The sequence below is a fragment of the Ailuropoda melanoleuca genome, chromosome 3 (genome assembly GCF_002007445.2).
Source record: "Ailuropoda melanoleuca isolate Jingjing chromosome 3, ASM200744v2, whole genome shotgun sequence".
NCBI classification, from domain to species: domain Eukaryota; kingdom Metazoa; phylum Chordata; class Mammalia; order Carnivora; family Ursidae; genus Ailuropoda; species Ailuropoda melanoleuca.
This window is the reverse complement of record NC_048220.1, coordinates 119,774,576-119,794,007: the sequence shown is the minus strand read 5'-3', so window position 1 is coordinate 119,794,007 and position 19,432 is coordinate 119,774,576. Positions and strand designations below refer to the sequence as shown.

General features: G+C 43.8%; 1 protein-coding gene across 2 annotated transcripts in view; it reads right to left on the bottom strand.

The window, feature by feature from the left end:
- Nucleotides 1–202: 202 nt before the first annotated feature.
- The window catches only part of CAPSL (calcyphosine like), a 29,787-nt gene continuing 10,557 nt past the window's right edge, over nucleotides 203–19,432 (bottom strand). Inside the window, exons 2-6 of one of the 2 annotated variants that reach the window (XM_002930835.4) lie at nucleotides 15,915–16,051; nucleotides 12,681–12,858; nucleotides 12,183–12,392; nucleotides 7,577–7,680; nucleotides 203–750 (exon numbers count right to left, since the gene is read on the bottom strand). In XM_002930835.4, the coding sequence (XP_002930881.1) occupies nucleotides 7,579–7,680; nucleotides 12,183–12,392; nucleotides 12,681–12,858; nucleotides 15,915–16,051 (627 nt within the window). In that variant the 3' untranslated portion in view covers nucleotides 203–750; nucleotides 7,577–7,578. The remainder of the gene's footprint in view (nucleotides 751–7,576; nucleotides 7,681–12,182; nucleotides 12,393–12,680; nucleotides 12,859–15,914; nucleotides 16,052–19,432) is intronic. The other variant, XM_034657017.1, reaches the window with a different exon arrangement.

Here is a 19,432-nt window from a genome sequence, read left to right as displayed (position 1 = left end):
CTCCATGACAGCCTAGCCTTTTACCAAGAGGGCCAACTGAGCTCACCTTCCTTTTGTCACCAGAATCACTTATGTCCCCTGTTCATGCATGTGTAGGCATTTGTTGACTTTAAATCCCTGGACCAAAATATGAAGATAGAAAAAAAAAAAGCCCATTAAATTTCAGAATAAAATAAATTTTATTTGTATTCACCAAGAGACACATTAAATTAAGTAAGCTCAGGAAATTTTACAAAGTCAGATGTTCCTCCAATCTTTTTATCATCACCCCCTGCTAAAGACTACAAAGACAGGGAATAAGTAAAGCTGTGGGGAAACATCTACATTCACCCCTGTAAGAAGAACAACTCTAACAAGAGGTACATTACTTCACCTAAGAACCACTTTCCAGTCTCACTTCATGGCTTCCTTCCTTCCTTCTGTTCTTCCTTTTCTTTCCGATTCAAAAAGATACCCTCAGGCATTTAAGCAAACGAATATGTTCCAGGCCATGAACTAAGATGACTGAAGATCTATTGCTTTTAAAATCCTAGATCCTTCAGAAACTTTAGTTTACACAATATCAAAAATTTATAGCATTGGACTTCTTTCAAAGTCATTTCACTCTCCGAGAGTCCCCTATTTCCAAAAGAATTAATAGACAGAAAGTCATAATCTCCAGGATTTTGTCATCATTAAAATGAAATAGGCATCGGTGTCAATAGAAGCACTAACACCAGCATAGTAGTTCAAAAATTCTTCTTTCGAAACCTGAGAGGGATAAAAGGCGGGGAAGAGAAGGAAATGGTGTCAAAATATATGAGTCATAGTAGAGCATTTTACATTCTCCCTGAAATGTTTTCTATGGAGTCTGATTTGCCACTGGCAATCAAGCAGAAGTCAGGTAACGGGATCAGGGAACCCGGCCTGCCTTTCCCCTCTAAGGTGGGGCACTTGCAAGGTCTGCTAAAGGCGCACCTGCCCGCTGACCGTCAGTTTTTGCACTGAGATAAAAATGTTTCGAGCTGTGCTATCCAATACCTTAGCCACTGATCACATATAGCTTTTAAAATTTAAATTTGTTAAAATCAAACGTAATGAAAAATCGAATTCCTCAGCTGCACCAGCCTCATTTCAATTGCTCACTAGCCATATGTGGCTAGTGGTTGACATCTTGGAGAGCACAGCTGTAGAACATTTCCGTCATCACAGAAGGTCTTACGGGACGGCACTACTCTACAGCATACTTCGTATGATTATACTTATGATCATTATTAATAGTTCAGAATAGAGACATTTATAGTGTAAATGCACAGATTAAAAAAGCTCATTAAGGAAAGAAAGTTTAGACCAATCACATAAATAGGGATAGAACTAGAGAATGGGACACTTCCCACGATTCTTGGATACCCAGGAATCCACAAAGCCTGGGATCTAATAGCAGGATGCAAGGCACTAGCCATAAGGAAGGTACGAGAAGGCAAACTTCTCAATTTGGTCAAGATGTGTGTTCGTGTTTCATAGTTGTCCCTGTGCATCCTATAATGCGCAATGAAATTAAAAGAGCAGGAATCAGCCCCTAGTTTCCATTTCTTTCTCCTCCCTCTTAACTTCCCCCGTTCCTTAATACCAGCACACAGAGTATTCTATTCCCCACAGTCCTGGGGCTACCACTCAGAGGCTTGGCATTGTGGGAACTTGCTTGGCCTGCTGGACGGGAGTAGTCCACTCCTGCAGGAAAAGGAATATTAACATCAAATTTTCAAGCTCTCATTCTTGGTTGTCAAAATAATTGGGAGCGGGGGTAAGTTACATTTTGTCCTTTTAAAAACATGAGCAATACAATTTGAACAGGACCTTATCATTTTCAAAGAAGAAATTTCATCACCTTCGAGTGAAATATCACACAAGAAGCATTTTTAAATGATCCAAAATCAGCATCTGGGAAGTAAACTTTTAGAGAAACATGATATGTAACATGTTAGCTAGTAAGAAGAAAAATATTTTGGAAAGACTTTAAAACAGAAACAAAAGCTAGATGAATTAGTACAAGAGTTGTTAATGTTTCAAGCCTTCAGTTGAAGAAATTCTACTAAATTAGAAAATCATGTGAACGGCAAGGCACAGTATGATAATGTGATAAGTTGACAAAGTCGGTATTAGATATTAAACCATATCTAACTTTGTAGCTCAAAAACCCAATTTCTGGTTCCTCAAAGCAATATCCTAACTGTTGCCATTATGACAAATTCTTGCTTTCAGTGCATAGACAGCTTATCACTACCAGCATGTATAGCTTTTTAAACAAAATATTTGAAAATTTATAGCATAAATGTCACAGAAATTCTGCTTTATAAAATATTGTTTTTCAGCTTCGATTTCTGTTAAAGATACTATCAGAATAAGATTTACATATAAGAACTCCTCACTATCTAGAAAACAGTTTGTGTCCCAGCTAAGTAAATAAAGTATTGCCAATGAACTATTGGCCTGGAGCCGTTTTCAGATATGTGGGAACTTTTTATGACTAGCATATTAATTACATTTATGTGCAAACAGATATCTCCAAGTACCTGGAAAGCACATGCACGTAGGCAGGCACAGCTCTTCTAGTCTTTACATACTGACTTGCTTCACAACCCAGTCTTTGTAGTATAGACGAAACAGAGGTAAATTTTCACTCAAACCCTATCTAAGGGAGCTCAATTAGAGGAGCTTACATTAATGGTGATTTACTACGCTCACTGTGCAGCTTCAAAGATAATCTTAAATAAATGGATGTTAAATGATACTGCTAAATGAGATTTTAGGCATGACTAAGGAGGAAATCTGAGGAGCAGAGTTTATTCCTCGGTCCCCTTGGAAACTAAAAGAATGGTCTGGGTTTCAGAAGGTAATGCCCGAGATTTGGTAATGCCCTGCGTTTGTGCTGCACTTTATCCCATCAAGGGGGAGGCACTCAGAGGCTCACTAAAACCCCAGCAAGAGCAAACTACTCTGCCATCTGTCATTTTCTCTCAATTACAGGTTCCTTTTCTGTTCTAAGGCTCTCTGAGAGCTTGGGGCCTGAGTGTTTCTAGGAGACCGGCAACTCAGACCTTTCAAGTTTAAGATCAAGATGTTCCCAGAATCAATACCAGTGTCTGCGTGCCAAGTGCTAAGGTTTGTAAAGAAAAAGTTACTCAAGTCTTTCATGACAGGATTACAAACTACATACTCAGATCTGGCTTCAGCGCTTAAGCTCTGAGTCACAGGGTCCCTCTTAAATTTATTATAGGGTCTCGTGCAGAATGAAACTGGAGATGAATGATAGTTACATGGGCAGTGTAATGGGTGTGACCCTTTGCACCTCTGAGCTTCGTGCCACTTGTCCCCATGTTGGGAGTGAGAGTGGGAACAGGAAACTCGCGGTGCTCACAAGAACTTTGGTGAGACGGAACTTGTGTCAACCGTGTTCAGTGGCTGTTAGAATTTGTATCATACTCCAGAGAAATCATCCATAAATAAATTCCATTTATGAAGAGTAAGAAGAATCTAGAACAAAAGAAAATAGGCCAGTACATTTTGAGATTTTTCTTTCTCTGATACGATATACCTTTCTGGTTGTTGCAAGGTCCATCATCAAAACCTCAGCTATGGGTCAGTGGCTCATCTTTTCGGTGGGTTCACCCCTAAAGAGCACCTTTCACTCTATTCTGCTGAGGGAAGACACTGGCTTTGGCGAAGCAGGTGTGAAAATAAACCAAGAAGGTCATGCTATTCTCAGAGAGGAAGAGCTGCTTCACCACAAGCTTCTCACCGCACCAACTGAGGTGGCAAAAGAACTCTTCTCACACAGCAGTGTTCTCAGAACCCCCATCAATCATTTGTTTATGTTTCTTTCAACAGATTTCACCCGTCATCTGTTTTACAAGACATAATTTTAGGGGATTCATTTAGTGAAGTTTTTTTTTTTTATGACAAGGAAGAAACTAGTTATCTCTATCAAGGTTATGCAGTTTCCACATCAGCAACTTGGAGGAGTAGAACCATGCTTAGAAACATTGGCTTTCCAAGGATCAATTACATGAAGATAACATTATATGACAACCTATCAGATCCTTGGCACCTTTGTTTTCCTTGAATCATAAGCATTTCTAAAATTTAAAACTTTGCTGCTTCTTTCAACAAGCACTTAATTTACAAGAACAGTCTATAATTTCCCAGAAAGCAACTTTGTTGACTGATCTGAGAAATTGGAATTTGTGGGGTTTTTCATTCTGTGCCCCAGAGAGTTGTGCGTAAATCCAAAAAGGTATACCACTCAGAGGGTGTTAGTGGAATTTCATGAAGAAGGAGAAGGGCACCCACACACCAGCCAAGAATAAGTATTTGGTTAATTTCATCTCTCCGCTTGATTAAACATCAGCAGAACAAATTGCATCTGTAGCTTGCCTAAAGAGGGTTGAATCATTACCCACTTGTACTCTCGTGGCTGAGTGAGGCAATCCACACTGGCCAAGAAAAGTGAAGGGTTGACATAATGATCTGCCTCCAAGAATAGAGGGGTATTTTCCTGACAGTGTTCTTGATAGATTGCCTACATTCATCAGATTTACCACATGGTCCTACAGCACACTGCCACAGAAAGGGTCCCAACTATCCTGGCTTGAGTGCCTATGCCACCCCTCCTCTCTGATCGCTTAACTGTGGGCTATTAGTTGGGTTTCAAAGTCAGTGGTTTTGTTTGCATTTATCCCAGCCCCTTCGTCTATCCCCGCAGCCTAGAGTAGAACAGGGCACCTAGCAGTGACTCAATAAATATTTATTATGGGATGTATTCAGCCTAAAACTGTAATGTGACAAAACCAATCTGCAGTCTATTTGGTGGGGACCCAGCTCTGTCTTAAAAAGCTGCTCTTAGGGTATGAAGTGTTGCTCCGTGCTGCCACCAAACCACAAAGAGTCATGCATCATGCTCCAGAGTGCCATTTGGGTCTGGGAAAAAATCCTATCAAGGTTTGAATGTCTATGAAAATTAGCCGTGCGGATGGGCTGAAAGAATTCTGCCGTGTGCTACAACACCAGTGCTTCTTGGATTTCTCACTTGCACTCCAAACGGAATTCAGGAAGGATGGGAACCAGCCTTTAAGAAGCTGGTTAGGGGCACACCTCCGTTCTTGCCTAGGTTTGCCTTTGGGGGCAGTTAGAACCCAGATTCGGTACTGATATTGGTGGCTTCTTCTGGCCAATCCGGATTCTCAGAGTTTTTGCATACACTGTTTCTGTTTCATGAAAAGCTGCTAAGCTCATTCTCTCCTCTTTGGCTTGCTTGTTTACTTCCTATCTGGGGTCCAGGCCCCACAGGTAACGCGCTCCTAAGGGTTGGAGGTATTTTATTGTGTTTGATCTTCTGATCTCAGTGTTTACTTTTTAAATTGCAAATGGAGTTATATTTAAATTGTGTAGGTTAAATAAACAGAAAATATACCCAGAAAAGTGTTGTTAGCAAATGATTTTTCTTAAATGACTCTTTGTTCCTCCCACGGCTACCAGAAGGAGTAAGAGTTAAATAACGAGTGAGTCCTGACTAGGCCAAAAATCACATATAAGACTCAGAATAGGAGTGGAGTGATCCTTGACCATCAGGTTGTTAGATCTTGTTTACGGGCAGCGAGAGGACCTTGGTGGAATCCTCGCTTGTGGGCCAGAACCTGACCTGCTGGAAGGTAAATGTGGCCAAATACACACTGAGGTCGAGGTTATCTGAAATCTGAATGCTGTGCCCCAATTAGACAGGAAGCACAAGCACGACTGGGGAAGACGAAGCTGAGAGCTACAACCTAGTCCTTGTTCAGAATGCTAACTGTATGGCCCCAGTTAAGCAGAGGCATGAGTCATTCCCAAAATCAAAGGCACAAATCTGTCTAGAGCAGTAAGCTTGAAATCATGGCCAGGAAACCAGGGACCTCTCAACAGCCATAATCTGCAAGGTGCAGGTTACAGAAAACATGGATTTTTTTCCTACACATTCCATCATAATCTCTTCTGGATTTCTACCTCATTTGTACATATTTCTTCATAACCCTTGGCATCTTTTGGTCTGCCAATCTCTATATAAGCCTAGGTAATAAAGCCAGTGGAAAACCAGACTTGTGCAATTAATTTTTGAAGAACTAGCTTCCCATAATTTGGGGATGTTCCCATCCACAAGAAAAAGGTCACTTGTCCAGTCTGTCATCAGATTAAGTGGGAGATTAGCTTCTTGACAACAAATAAACTGCTATGATTCTCATCTGGAAATACCTGCTTTCACAAATTTTAAATCAATGTGTATCTTGATCTCCACTTCCAACTCTGTGAGATAAAAAGTAAACAAGTGAATTGGTATAAAATACAGCAAAAGCGTTTGATTGACCTTAAACCCAGAGTCATTTAAATACATGGAATCTTCAAGGGGACTATCATCCCAAACCATGTCCCAAACCAGGGAATGAATGCAGCCAGGAACAGAGGTGACAAAAAGGACTGTCCTTGAGGAACAAGGCAGGTGGTCATTATCTCCAGCACCATAGCCAAAGGGCTGGTCACTCTGCTTTTACCTCTGGCCCCAGACACAGAACACACAGAGGGACAGTGGTGGATTCAATATCTTTTTGCTAGCAGCGGGGGCTGCCTTTGCTTGTAAGCCTTTCGTGGGGAGATTCTCACACATTGACATTATGAAGCCAAAGCTTAGAGCTGAAAGGAGAACACTTTGGGCCATGAAGTGTCAAGATGGAAAACCCTCCTTGGAGTAGGCCTGCTATCCTAGTCTATGTTATTCCCCACCCTCTTGTACTGATGGGAATATCAACGTTATTGGCCCATGGCAGGAAGGGGGGGGGGATGAACATTCCACTGGACAAAGGTTTGCTGATATGGTCTGCCCACTCAGACTCAGATTTTATGAGGTCCCACATAAAATCTGAGAGCACAGCCTAGCCTCAAACTTTAACCACACGGATGGTCCTAGCTTAACTGCTCAGGAAATGGCCTCTCACAGACAATTTAGATGACCCAAAAATGTCATTCTAAATCTATTCACCAACTGAGGCTTCCCTAAACCACTGGCAGAGAAACTCAAGATTCAGGTATAAAAATTGAGGCTAATGTGTGGTTCTCTTCTGGTCCCCAATTTGGAGCTGAAGCACTTAAACACTTACAGTCAGTTATAAAAACAGGTGAATTCTCTCACCTAGAAATGGACCATCTAAAAGTGGAAAAAGACTGTGGGTGCATGGGTGGGGATTGTAATTAAAATAGTCAAACTTCTATTACTGGCCAAGGAAGGCACCTGTGTCTATTAGACATGTGTATGTATCCTAGAGCCTGGTTCTAGTAGCTTTTTGAATCTTATGTTAGTTAATTTCTCTGGTGGAGCTAAGAAAACAGCTTCAGAGAAGTGAAGTCATAGGGAACTACATACTGTCATTTCTGCCCTAGAAAATGCAGTGTGTGTTGACACTAAAGAAACACTGGGATGAACATGAAATCAAATGTGATCCTGGTTTGAGGCTGATGTTTAACCATTTGGAGTCTCGTGGCTGTACCCAAGGCCCTGGTCCCCGGGTCCTACATTTAGAGCTTCCAGGCGGTTCTCATCATGACAATGAAATACACATCTGTGTCAATGGATGCGCTCACCCCTGCATAGTAGTTCATAAACTCCTCGGGGGTCACCTGCAGTGGAAAAGTCAGAAACAAAAACAAAACTTTGCTTCCCACCACTTCGGTGGAGGTCCATCTCCAGTACCTGTAAATGCGAGGGAAACTTTGGTCAAGGCTTTTTAGTGACACAGATCGAGAATAGATCTCAGACGAGAGGAAACAGTCACGTTGAGGACGGCCCTGAGGGGTAGCAGAGGGGAAGCTGGGTAGAAAGTCTTGAAAATTTCCAGACCGATCTAAATGGAAAGTGAGATACAGGTTCTCGCCTCTCTTTAACAGCAGGAGCCCATCTGTGTGGATATGTGCGACTGAAACTCAGAATAAGAAGTTTCTTTAGCAGTAGTTAGTACGGGCTTTCTGTGACACGTCAGAAATAGCGCCGCGGGTCCTGGGTCAGAGCAAGTAACGTTTCACCTTTCAGAAAGTGGGATTCTGTCCTGTGGATAAAGAAGTAGATTTCTAGTTAAATACTCTTTGACTTCATGCTTTTTTAAGATAGAACTTATTCATTTCAAGGCACAAAGTGAGTAAAAAAAAAAAAAAAAAGGCTTCCCCTGCGCTATGCTTTCCTACACCACGCTGAGTGGGTCCTCTCTCCATCCTGTGCCTGTAACTGTCTCCTTGGAATATCAACTGATGTGTTTACCTAGGCTAGAATTGTATATTACTTTCCTTCTAGAAATAAGAAACCTTAGTTATCAATCTTATTTTTTAATAGGTGCAGGTGATACGTACACTGCAGTGCAACCATACCGCCTGATGTGATCAGGTCACTCAGGGAAAGAACTGTCTTCCTGTTTGAGCTCCGTACCGATCAACGTAGCCCCCAAGTACAGCCCCGCTTACTTGCGAGGACACAGACGCAGTAATGATGGCTGTTTAGGAAACGTATTGTTCTCTAGTTAGCCCTCAGTTTTGAGTGTCACAAGGGGTTAAAAACATCACAAAAAGTGAAACCCATAAATAATTCAAAACCCCCCTCCCACAGAGTGCCCACCTGTATCTTCTAAGAATCGTTGGAACTGATTGACCCACTTGCCCTTTTTTGCTGCAATTATAAGTGAACAGAGAAAAAAAGTCACAGGATCCCTATTTCTCTCCCTGTACCTACCCTCCACACAACCCCAAAATGGTAAAATGCAGAAGGAAGAAACTCATTGCACTGAACTAATAGTTAAGCTGGGCTTTTCAGTGGCCTAGAAGTATTAGTGAATATGTCCATAATTTTTTTCTAAAATTAGGATATCTTTAATGTTATCCTTTCTTCCATTTCTTTACCTACATCCTCCTTTGCATTCCCCCGTTATCTAGCATTAAACCTCATCTGAGAGTCAGGTTACATAAAACTGGACCTCAGAGCTAAGATATTTGATCACTTCAGAAAAGGCCATCAGTTATTCCTAGTGAGGTGTCTGCTTGTTGCCTTAGACTCAACTTATACTGAGAATAGCCTGAATCACAAATCTTGTGATTTCCCCACGTTTGCCCTCATCATAGTAAATCACTTCTCAGTAACAACAACTATGACTATTTAATTGTTTTGTTGGACATCAGTAAAAAGTAAGAAAGTGGACACCCCTACTCTCGGTCAGCGTCTTGACTATGCTACCCTTAGTGGATAGAATATTTATCTTATAATGGAGAAGGTCCCAGATGGGAGCAATGGAAATATTTGAGTCATGATACAGAATACAGTACCCTTTTCTCTGTTTAAGACTGATTTTTAAAAATCATAAAATAAATTTAGGTTATTTATATACACTCCATAATATATTTAAAATAATTTTAATTATTAAAAAATCTACATGAGATAGACAAGACCCATATTCTCTCAAAGGCTCATCCACTTCTGAGAGATTTTTTTTAATATTTGTAATTGTAAAATAACATATATAAATGAAAACTTCCAAACCTAGATATTAAAAAAATGAGAAGTGGAAGTCTCACCCAACTAGGATGGGGTTTAGGGATAGAATAGGAGAGGGGGCGGTGCTTGGGTGGCTCAGTTGGTTAAGCGTCTGACTCTTGATTTTGGCTCAGGTAACGATCTCAGGGTCATGAGATTGAGGCCTACCTTGGGCTCCATGCTCAGCGGGGAGTCTGCTTGAGATTCTCTCTCTCCCTCTGCCTGTGCCCCTCCCCCTGCTCACACACGCTATTTCTCTCTCTCTCTCAAATAAATAGATAAATCTTAAAAAAAAAAAAAGAATCAGAGTGAAGAAGGTTCACTTCGTACATTATTCAGTTGCTTTCATACCTCTATCCATATGGCGTCGGTGCACAGGCTGCTCAGAGGGCTGGGTGTGGGATTATTAGTACAGAATCCATTACATCGAACTCCATGACTACTGTAAACCCCAGGAGCCTTTATGACTACTTGAGAGCTTAGCCTAGACTATTAAAAGTTTACAAATTTGAGCATCGTCCTTAGCTGAGCAGTACACTAAATTTCTTGCCTTGTGGTAAATTCTGTCTTACTTGGATATCAGCTATATTTTTTAACCATGAATGAGCGCACTGGCTTCAAACATAGCTATGCTTCACCATAAGAAATCTTAATGTATAAAACAACTCGATTTGGAAAAGATAAGTTAAGAACTAATTATTCTCTTTATAAAAGAATTTACCATGGAGTTTCTTTACATCAACAGTTCCTTGTGCATTTAAAATGATTCAACGTACAAAAGTCTGAATCACACTTTACCTTTCAGAAACATTTTCATTATGCCTTTTAGGTATAAAACCCTTAGCACAATACCCAGTAGATAAGTACTCAATGAATAATTATGCCACGTGAGGTTCATGTAGCAATTACAAAGACGCACTTCTGAATCTTTCAGAGACAAGGATCTCAAATGTGAATGTGAGTAAGACTTATCTGGGGCATGTACTAACCCTGCAAATCCTTGATCCCCACCCAAAATAATCAGGCCCTGTAGTTCTGTGGCACAGCCAGCAATGGGCATTATTAACACGTCCTCAGCCTATGGTCACACAGAGTCAGCTGGGCATCAGTACAGGCTCTGTGATACTCAGGTGATACCAAACGCTGTGACTGCTAAAAACCCCAGTGACCTTTGTGAGTGTTTGAGAACTGAAGAGGGCTTGTTAAAACAAATGTCAAAAGGGACAGGGGTGGAAACTTGAAATCAGCTGAATCATAACAACCGGCCACTTTGACTTGGGTTAGAGCAAAGGGCAGCTGAGGTTTCCCCTGGCAACGAGGAGGAGGAACCACCTGCAGGGGGAGGCCCTGGGATATCATGCAGAGATGGGCTAATTTGGGGAAATGGCAGTTGACAATTTTTCCACTGCCATTTCAGAGATCAAAGGCCAGCGATGTTGGAAGAAAACATGTGGCTCCGTTCTGTTATTTCTGCCCCTAAGCATCAGGATGCCCTACAGAATCTAGCCCCCTCTCCCCCACCCCTGCTTTCTTTTAATCCACCTCTATAATCCCTTCAACTAAAACGAAGGGTATTTCTCTGTCCCCAATGGGAAAATGTCAGCAGGAAGGAAAGAAAGGTTGCTTTCCTAGTCCCCTAACCCCTTGCTAATAAGACTTACCATGAAATTTCATAGAAAAACTTGGGGGAAATTCCCTTCAGAAGGGGAAGCCTTATTTCCTATTCCTATCATTGCCATCTTTTCGTCCCGCCCAGTGCCCAACTAATCCTTCCTGTGTGACATGGGGGTGAGGAAGAACCCTCCCCAAGGTCCTGCTGCTCTGAATGTCAGCCAAGGAGAACACTCCCTTCCCCATCATCAGAGCCTTCAAGACACCTGACAGCAGAACTGGGGCCAAGTTCAAAAGTCCACTTACAGCTTGATAAAAGACAGATGACACTGTCATCTCAGCCTGGACACTGTAGCAGAGATGCAATTCCTTACCCTCCCAAGCTATGCTTTTGTAACTTGAAGATACCGGTTAATGGAGGTGGGGTGGTTGCTTTTGTTTTTAAGCTCAGTGTAGTTTCAACATGCAAGTTCATCTCAAAGCTCGCTATCGATGAAATCAAAGTAAATCCTATTCCCTGGTATTCCCTTCACTGAAAGACTCCCATAAATGGCACTCCTACATAGCAAAGTGCAATGACAAACAATGTTGCGAGAATGAGTGTGAAAAGCATTGCCACATCCTGAAATACCTTGTGAATCATGTCCCGAAAAATTAAATTATGGTTTCATTTTGAACTTAAATAGATTTTATTGTAGTCTAGTTCATTGGAATGTGGCTGGCTAAGTATGGTAAGTATGGGAACCATGAAACAGAGTGTTAAATCAAAATACCACATTCTCCCGATGATGGGTATTTAGCCGTATGTGGTTCCCTTACCAATATATGATTTGTATCTTATCATTTTCTCTCCCAACTTCCTAGGTAGTCTCTAAGGAAATATTTTACCTCTATTTATAAAGAATATGTTATATGTATTTTTTAAGGCTTTGGACCAATTTCCTAATTGCAACTGGAAATTCGACAGAAGAAATTCTGCTTCAGCTCTTTTACTTACCAATCCATCTTTGTCATAGGGTGAATCAAAGTTATCCAGGAACTTCCTGAATACTTGTTCCTCGGTCCATTCTCCATTTTGGTACTTAGGATGGTGTTTCGCATTATACACCTCACGAAGATCTTCAATTGTTATAACTCCGTCTCCGGTCTTATCTAACTTCCTAAAAGCTTGCATAATTACCTCTTTCCTGGCTCTAGACATTGGAGGCTAGATAAATAGAAAAAAAACGCATACACAGACAACACAAGTAAATGAGCTTGTTTCATATCATACGTCATGAAATATCTACTTCCTCTCAATGGTATGAAATGGTTTGCGTGCCGTTAAGCAGCATGCATGACAATTACTCCAAAAAGTCCCTAAACCTGTTATCAATCTCCTTCCCATCTCCTCCACAGTGCACTGACAACTTCTGAAAACAAAACTTCAAAATAGCCAACCCAAACCATGTGAAAGCCAAACTCAGCAGATACACTGATTCATGAGGCCACTTACTCTTAACGTAATAAGAAATTCATTGAAGTCTATTGTTCCGTTTCCATCTTTATCAAACCTCCGGAAGAGCTCTTCCGCCTCTTCCTTTTCCATGACCACAGCATAATCATTTAGCCCTTTCACAAATTCTTTGAAGTCAAGCGTTCGGTTGTTATTGTCATCCATAATTCGAAACACTCTAAAGAAAATACACAAAGACACAAAAAGAAAGAAAAAAACAAAACAGAGAACAAGGTGTAAGAATAAAGATTTAAAAATAAACCACTCTCAAGGTTTTTCAAAGTAAAATGCAGAAGCCCTAGATTCTGCTCTGCACCCTCCTTCCAAAATTGGAGAGCCTCTTCGCAAGCATCTCATAAAATATAATGTACTATGTGATTCTAATTCTATGATATTCTGAAAAAGGCAAAGCTATAGAGACAATAAAAAGACAAGGGAAAGGGGAGAAGAAAACAGGCAGAGCACAGGGGATTTTTAGGGCAGGGAAACTATTCTGTACGATTTTATAATGGTGTCTACGTGAACCTATGCACTTACTAATATCCACAGAACTTTATAGGACAGAGTAAGCCTTAATGTGTACAAATTTTTAAAAAATTGTTTAGGAGGTCAGGGGATCCCGGGAAGGAATGCAGACAGTGACGAGAGAACCTAACTGTACGACAAAAGTTTGAAACAATCTCACTGAAGGTGGGGTGGGGTGTGCTGACGTAAGGAACTGTGGCAATGAGTAAAGTCTGTAGGACTAAAGGCACAAGGAACCGCACATAAGCACTGGACTCTAGCTGATAGAGATATTTCCCATGGAGATTTGAGTTAACAATTCTGACATGCTATAAGGCATACTGGAATTGAACAATTAAGTAAATAGATGGCAGGTGGTAGAAGCTAGGTGTATCACTGTTGAAATGGAAATTTAGATGGGGAGGGGAGGAGGCTAGAATGGTCTGCTGCATGTGGCAATGGGCTAGAGTTAGAGACATTAATATGAACTCATGTTTATCTTAAAATAAACAAAGATGCTGACATATAAAAATATCTATAGATATGTACATATATCATCTATTTTCTTTCTCTGTCAGCTAAGAGAACCTAGAAGTAACACCCCAGGAACAAGCACATCTAGAGCCTAGGTCTTGGTATCCAATACAATTCTCCAATAAAAGGAATGGGGATTCTTGGAGAAATGTCTGATTCTAGGACTGGGGCATGAAATATGCAAGATGAGCTTGGAATATCTTATACCAGAAAGTAAGGAAGTCCTCAAAACAAACAAAACTACGTTGATGGGAATCCATCAAAGGGACACAGGAGCCAACTGAAAGAGCTTTCAAGGCCCAAACTTCAACAATTTGAGCAACAAAGTAGTGTTGAATTGTAACCCACAGTATAAACTAAATATTCATGAGTCCATTTTGGTTTAAATAAATGGCAAAATAAAGAAATGAATAAATATTAGTTAGAAAAGACAAATTGCTCTTGCAGAAGTATTCCAAATAAATTATGCACATACTCCCTGACCTTAAGGAGGGAAGCTTACTCCCCACTCCCTAAGTGTGGCTCTGCATAAAGACCTCCTTCCAGATAGTACAATACAGAAAGGGGGAGGGGGACAGTAACTTTACATTGGAGAAGCCAAATACACACTGTCTCAGCTGAGTGATCAAGGTCAACATCAATGGTGTTAAGTCACGTTGACAGTATGCATCCCTGACATGAGGTGATGAAAAGTGGTTTACTTCTGTGGTCCCAAAAAACCATAACCCCATTCTAATCATGGGGGGAACAGAAGGGAGCAGCTTGCACTTGAGTTGAGTAGAGACTGAGGGAAGGGCGAAACCAGTGAAGGGGCAGAGGCAGAGGGCACATTGGAACAAATGGCCAAGGATGAGCCAATAGACTGGCTCACAGGGGAGGGCTGATAGGGATTGGTTTGGGGGATGGGGGCATTGGCAGCAAGAAGGACCCAACTGAGTGGGTGAGTGAGTGAGAGAGAGGGCAGTGTTCCTGAGGGGTCTGCACCCAGGACAATGATGTGAGTCCAGGATGAAAGAGGGGAAGGTTGGAGGTTGGGGTGATACAGCATTGAAGGGAAGTGGGCCCGTCCTCCCACGGGACTGTGACCACCTGGGCATCAGGTGCACATGTGCGCAGTCTGGGCTTCTGGCAGCGTGGGGCTTAGCCTGAGAATTTGAGATGGTTGAAAGTGACATCCTGCGTGCTCAGAAAGTAGCTCGCTGGAGGAGAAGCCGTCCCTAAGCTCCACACGGGAGGCTGGATCCCCCGCCGTGGCACCCTGTGCTCTCTCACACACAACATCCACAGAGATTCTCACCGTCGTGACACTCGGTCGGCTCAGTCTGAGGCCTGCCTGGGGCCTGGAGAAGCCTTGTCCACCCACCTGTTCACCAGGTACAAGCACCTGGCCCATGGCAGGCTCTCCCGTTGTCTGTCAAAAACAGATAATGCAGGGGCGCCCGGGCGGCTCCGTCCATTAAATGTCTGACCCTTGATTTTTGGTTGGGTCATGATCTCAGGGTAGTGGGATCGAGCCCCGAGTCAGGATCTGCATTGAGTCTGCTTGTCCCTCTCTGTCCCCCCCACCCCCCACGTGGACTCTTTCTCTCAAGCAAGTAAATAAAGTCTTTTAAAAAGGCGAGAGAGAGAGAGAGAGAGAGAGACAGAGAGAGAGAATGCACAGGCACTGCCCAGTGGAGGCTAACAAACCCTCTCTCCTTGGGTTTCCTGGTCTTGAGGACTTCTCGCACTGTCGGACGGTCAGAGGACAGGCCCTACAGAGCTGGGAGAATCCCCCTGCAGTGACTATCCCACAGGCAATTCCCGTGGCCGCGGAGGTGAGCAAGACAGGACTGCCTGAGAGCAACCGCCCCTCTCCTCCACGCCCGCCCCTGCTGTCACGGCTGCTGGGAGAGCTTCTCCCCGCGTCCTGTTCGGTGTCTCTGGGACCTGCGCATGCCTCTCCCTTCACTGCCAGTTGTCCCAGTAACTGTGCTCTCTTGTCACAGACACAGCCTTGCTGAATCTGGGACAAAGAACTAAAAATTGTCACAAGGGCCTTCAGAGATCTGTTCTTCCAAACTGCATTTCACAGCTAGGGAACGGAGACCTGAGAAGGCCAAGACTTGCTCAAGGTCACAGCTAGTAATAGCCTTGCCTGCCTGTGTGCTGCCTCTTCACTTCGTCCCCCTGCCACCCCTTTGGCCCAGATCTTACCTGCCAAGTCCTTTGATGCCTGCGGAGCCCCTGGCCAGGCACTGCAGTCGGAGTTTTTCAATGGGGTCGGTGGCCGTGGTGAGCTTTTTCTTGGCCTGGATCGCCATCTCTCGATCGTGGCGCGCTGTCCCCGCCATCTGAGGGGAGAATTCACAGTCCCCTTAGCAGAGTTCGGGCCTCATCACCTGCTTCTGGCTGGGTTAAGGGGACAGCAGCCTCTCCCAGAAGGAAAACACTCTCATCCACTTGTGGGAAAAGCCTCGAACCTCCCAGAATTCCCAACTTTTAGCTAGACCAACTACATGCCTGGCTATCTCTTGCTTACTTATCTAGTCCTGAGGACACCTGATTTCTCCAGTCTGGACAACAGTTGTAAATAAACAGCCTTTCCCAGACACACTTTCATCTTGCCGAATCCCTCCTCCGGCCATAAAACGAGAAGCCCCACTTCCCTATACTCTCCTCTCTGAGCCACCCTTCTATGCTTTATTCTTGTATTTAGCATTCTACACCTTTGACTCCACATTTAATAGGCTCCTCTTTGGTCTAAACATTAATTTTTATCGTTTCTGTCTTGACGGAGACTCTCTATGCTGGGCCTTCATGATTCCCGCCCATAACTAGCATGTTTTGATTAACAGTCTAGTGGTCATTAACACCTGGATTCTTAGGACAGAAAATGGTAAATAGACACTATCTCTCTCCCGACAAGCAGACATAATATCTTTTTTTGTCTACAGTTTGGTTCTGTGTTTTAAATATTCAGAAGCAGGAGAGGGTGGGTGCAGAGAAGCTCCCTCCTGAGAGGTCCCCAAGCCACAGACAAACTCCTTCAGTGAGCTTGGGTTTTCAGAACCTGCAGGACAGTGGGAAGCACCCTGGGCCGGGGGCCTGGTAACTCAGGGTCTAGTCCAGACTCCAACCCACTGCCAGAGACATCTGAGCAAATTTCCAGGCCTCTGGTTTCTCCTCCTCTGTCAAGTAAAAAGATTAATTACCTTACAATTCCTCCCTGTTCCAAAAACAACTAGTCCTCCTATGAGCTCACTGACCCAGTAAATGAGGGATTCTAGAAATTACTTTTCTCAGTGTGAGTTGTGAATGAAGGAGCAAGACAGTTGAGGGGTAGGCTGACACAGCATTCAAATGCAGAAAAGATGGTGTTGGAGTGGATCTGCCCTTGGCTCAAGGGCCCCCATCCCTGGCCAAGTGCTGACACGTCTCCTGAGGGCCCCACCAGGAGTGGATTCTTTTCATAGGGCATGACAACCCTCAGATTCATGCTCTCTAGGGCTTTCCTCTCCAATACAAGCTGTACATTCTCCCCGCAAAGATCTCGTTAAATTTAACTTTGGAGACAGGGAATCTCAGACTGAAAACTGAGACCAGAATAGATTAAGTCAGGGATGCAAATGCTCAACTCGTCTCCCACTTAGAGTTCCCCCCTTGACGTGCATTCTGGTTTCCATGACATGAACGCAAATAGGAGTAATTCTTCTCAGTTCTCTTGGACACCAGGGCAAGAAGGAGGTCTTTGTCTGTTAGGTCCTGGCAGCTTATTCCACATGAAGAAGTCTTCCAGAATTCCAGACGGTCACACGGCCACACGCTATCCTTTTGGAGACCTCCCTCTCCGCTCCTAGCGGGCCTGTACAGACAGCGTTCAAACTCATCCCACAGTGTCACACCCCCCCACACACAATCCCCTGCCATCCTGGCAGCATTCTTAAAACCTGCACTTTCCTGTTACTATTTTGTCACCTGATGTCAAGCTGACAACTCATGGAGCTTGATCCCAGCTTCTAGCCCTAACGCCAACCCCACAGAAGGCTTCAGCCACAATCAGAACGCTGTGCTTCTGTACAAAAACCCCAGTTCCCTCTTGCCTCCTCCTGCCCCCTTACACAGCCAGCCTTGCCTGAGGCCCTTCCTAGCCCTGATCTTGGGCTGCTGGGGCCCCCGCCCCGACCTCACCCCGCCCTCCCTCCCACCAGCAATTCTGCACCCTCCTCATTCTTAAACCCACCTCAAGGCCTGCTCCTTCCTGCCCCTCCCCCTCGCTCAGTGCTACCTGCCCAGCGGTTGTCCCCTGCCACTCACCAGTCTGTCCTCATTTCCACTACCTCTCCCCTACCTTTCTCACCCCACCCTACCCACTCTGGTTTGCCACACCAGCCGCAGTGGCAGGCGGGGGAACGGAGAGACACACAAGCTAAAAACCAGTAATGGGGAGAAAATGAGATCTGGCTCCCGTGTGTGTGAGAGACAGCATGAGGAAGAACCCATGTGGGGCCCTACTCACACACCTTCAAGATAAAATTAATGACATCAATCGTTCATGTTTATTGTGCCCAGTCCCCACAAAAACCCTAGGAGCCGAACTGAAAACAAAACGCAAACAAATAACGTGCGTCAGGTTCACGGCAGCATTGCTCACAGCAGCCAAAAGGCAGAAACAGCCCGAATGTCCAGCCACAGAGGAACAGAGGGACAGAATGTGGTTCCACTTGTCCAAGGCCACCAGGTTTTCAGATGCACTATTTCGTGTGGACCCCGGTGTGGGAGCAAAATAACACCGCATTGTCCTCTACTGCTCCCACGGGCCTGCCCGGCCCTTCCATGTAGTCAGGGTAAACGTGACCCATGCCAGAAGGACCGACTCCTTCACTAACTCAACAGCTATTTGTTGGGTAGATACTGTCGGTCAGAGTCTGCGAGGTGCTAGGAACCCAAAGATGAACCAAGGTCTGTCCTTGCTCCTTGGGAGCCCAGATTCCACTAGTGGGTGGAGAAGGGGACGTACACGTGGGTTATTAGGGGAGAGGGAGAAAACAGGAAGAGGAGAGCTTCAGCAGAGAGCCATGGGAATTGGGGAAGTGACCTCAGATCTGGGCCTGGAGGGTGAGTAGCAATGCAACAGACAGCAGGACGAAACCACTAATGAGAGAAGAAGCGGCGTGCACACAGGCAAGACGGTGAAGCCAAACAGAATGTCCTTCTGTTATAAAAAGGAATGAGGTACCAACACATGCTACAATGTGAATGAGGCTGAAAGCCACCACGCTAGGTGACAGAAGCCAGACAGAGTGTCGTACACTGTGCGATTTCATTTATAGGAAACATCCAGAACAGTCAAATGTACAGAAACAGAACACAGAAGAGTTGTGGCCAAGGCCCCGGGGGAAGGTGGCAATGGGGACTGACTGCTTACCAGGTATGGAGTTTTTTGGGGGGTGGGGGGGTGAAAATGTTTCGGAACCTGATATAGGTGGTGATTGCACAATATTATGAATGTATGGTATATTAATAAATGCCTAATTTCATGTTATGTAAATTTCATCTCAATGTTTTTTTTTAAAAAAGCCTTATGAGCTAGTTACAGCTATGATTTCTCTCTCACAGATGAAGCAACTGGTGTCGTCGGCGTGGCTCCCAGGCCTCTGCACATTGTTAGGACGGTGAGATCGCCCCGTGCCCCTCCTCCTTCAGCGGACTGGGCAACTAAGGCGTGTGCAGAG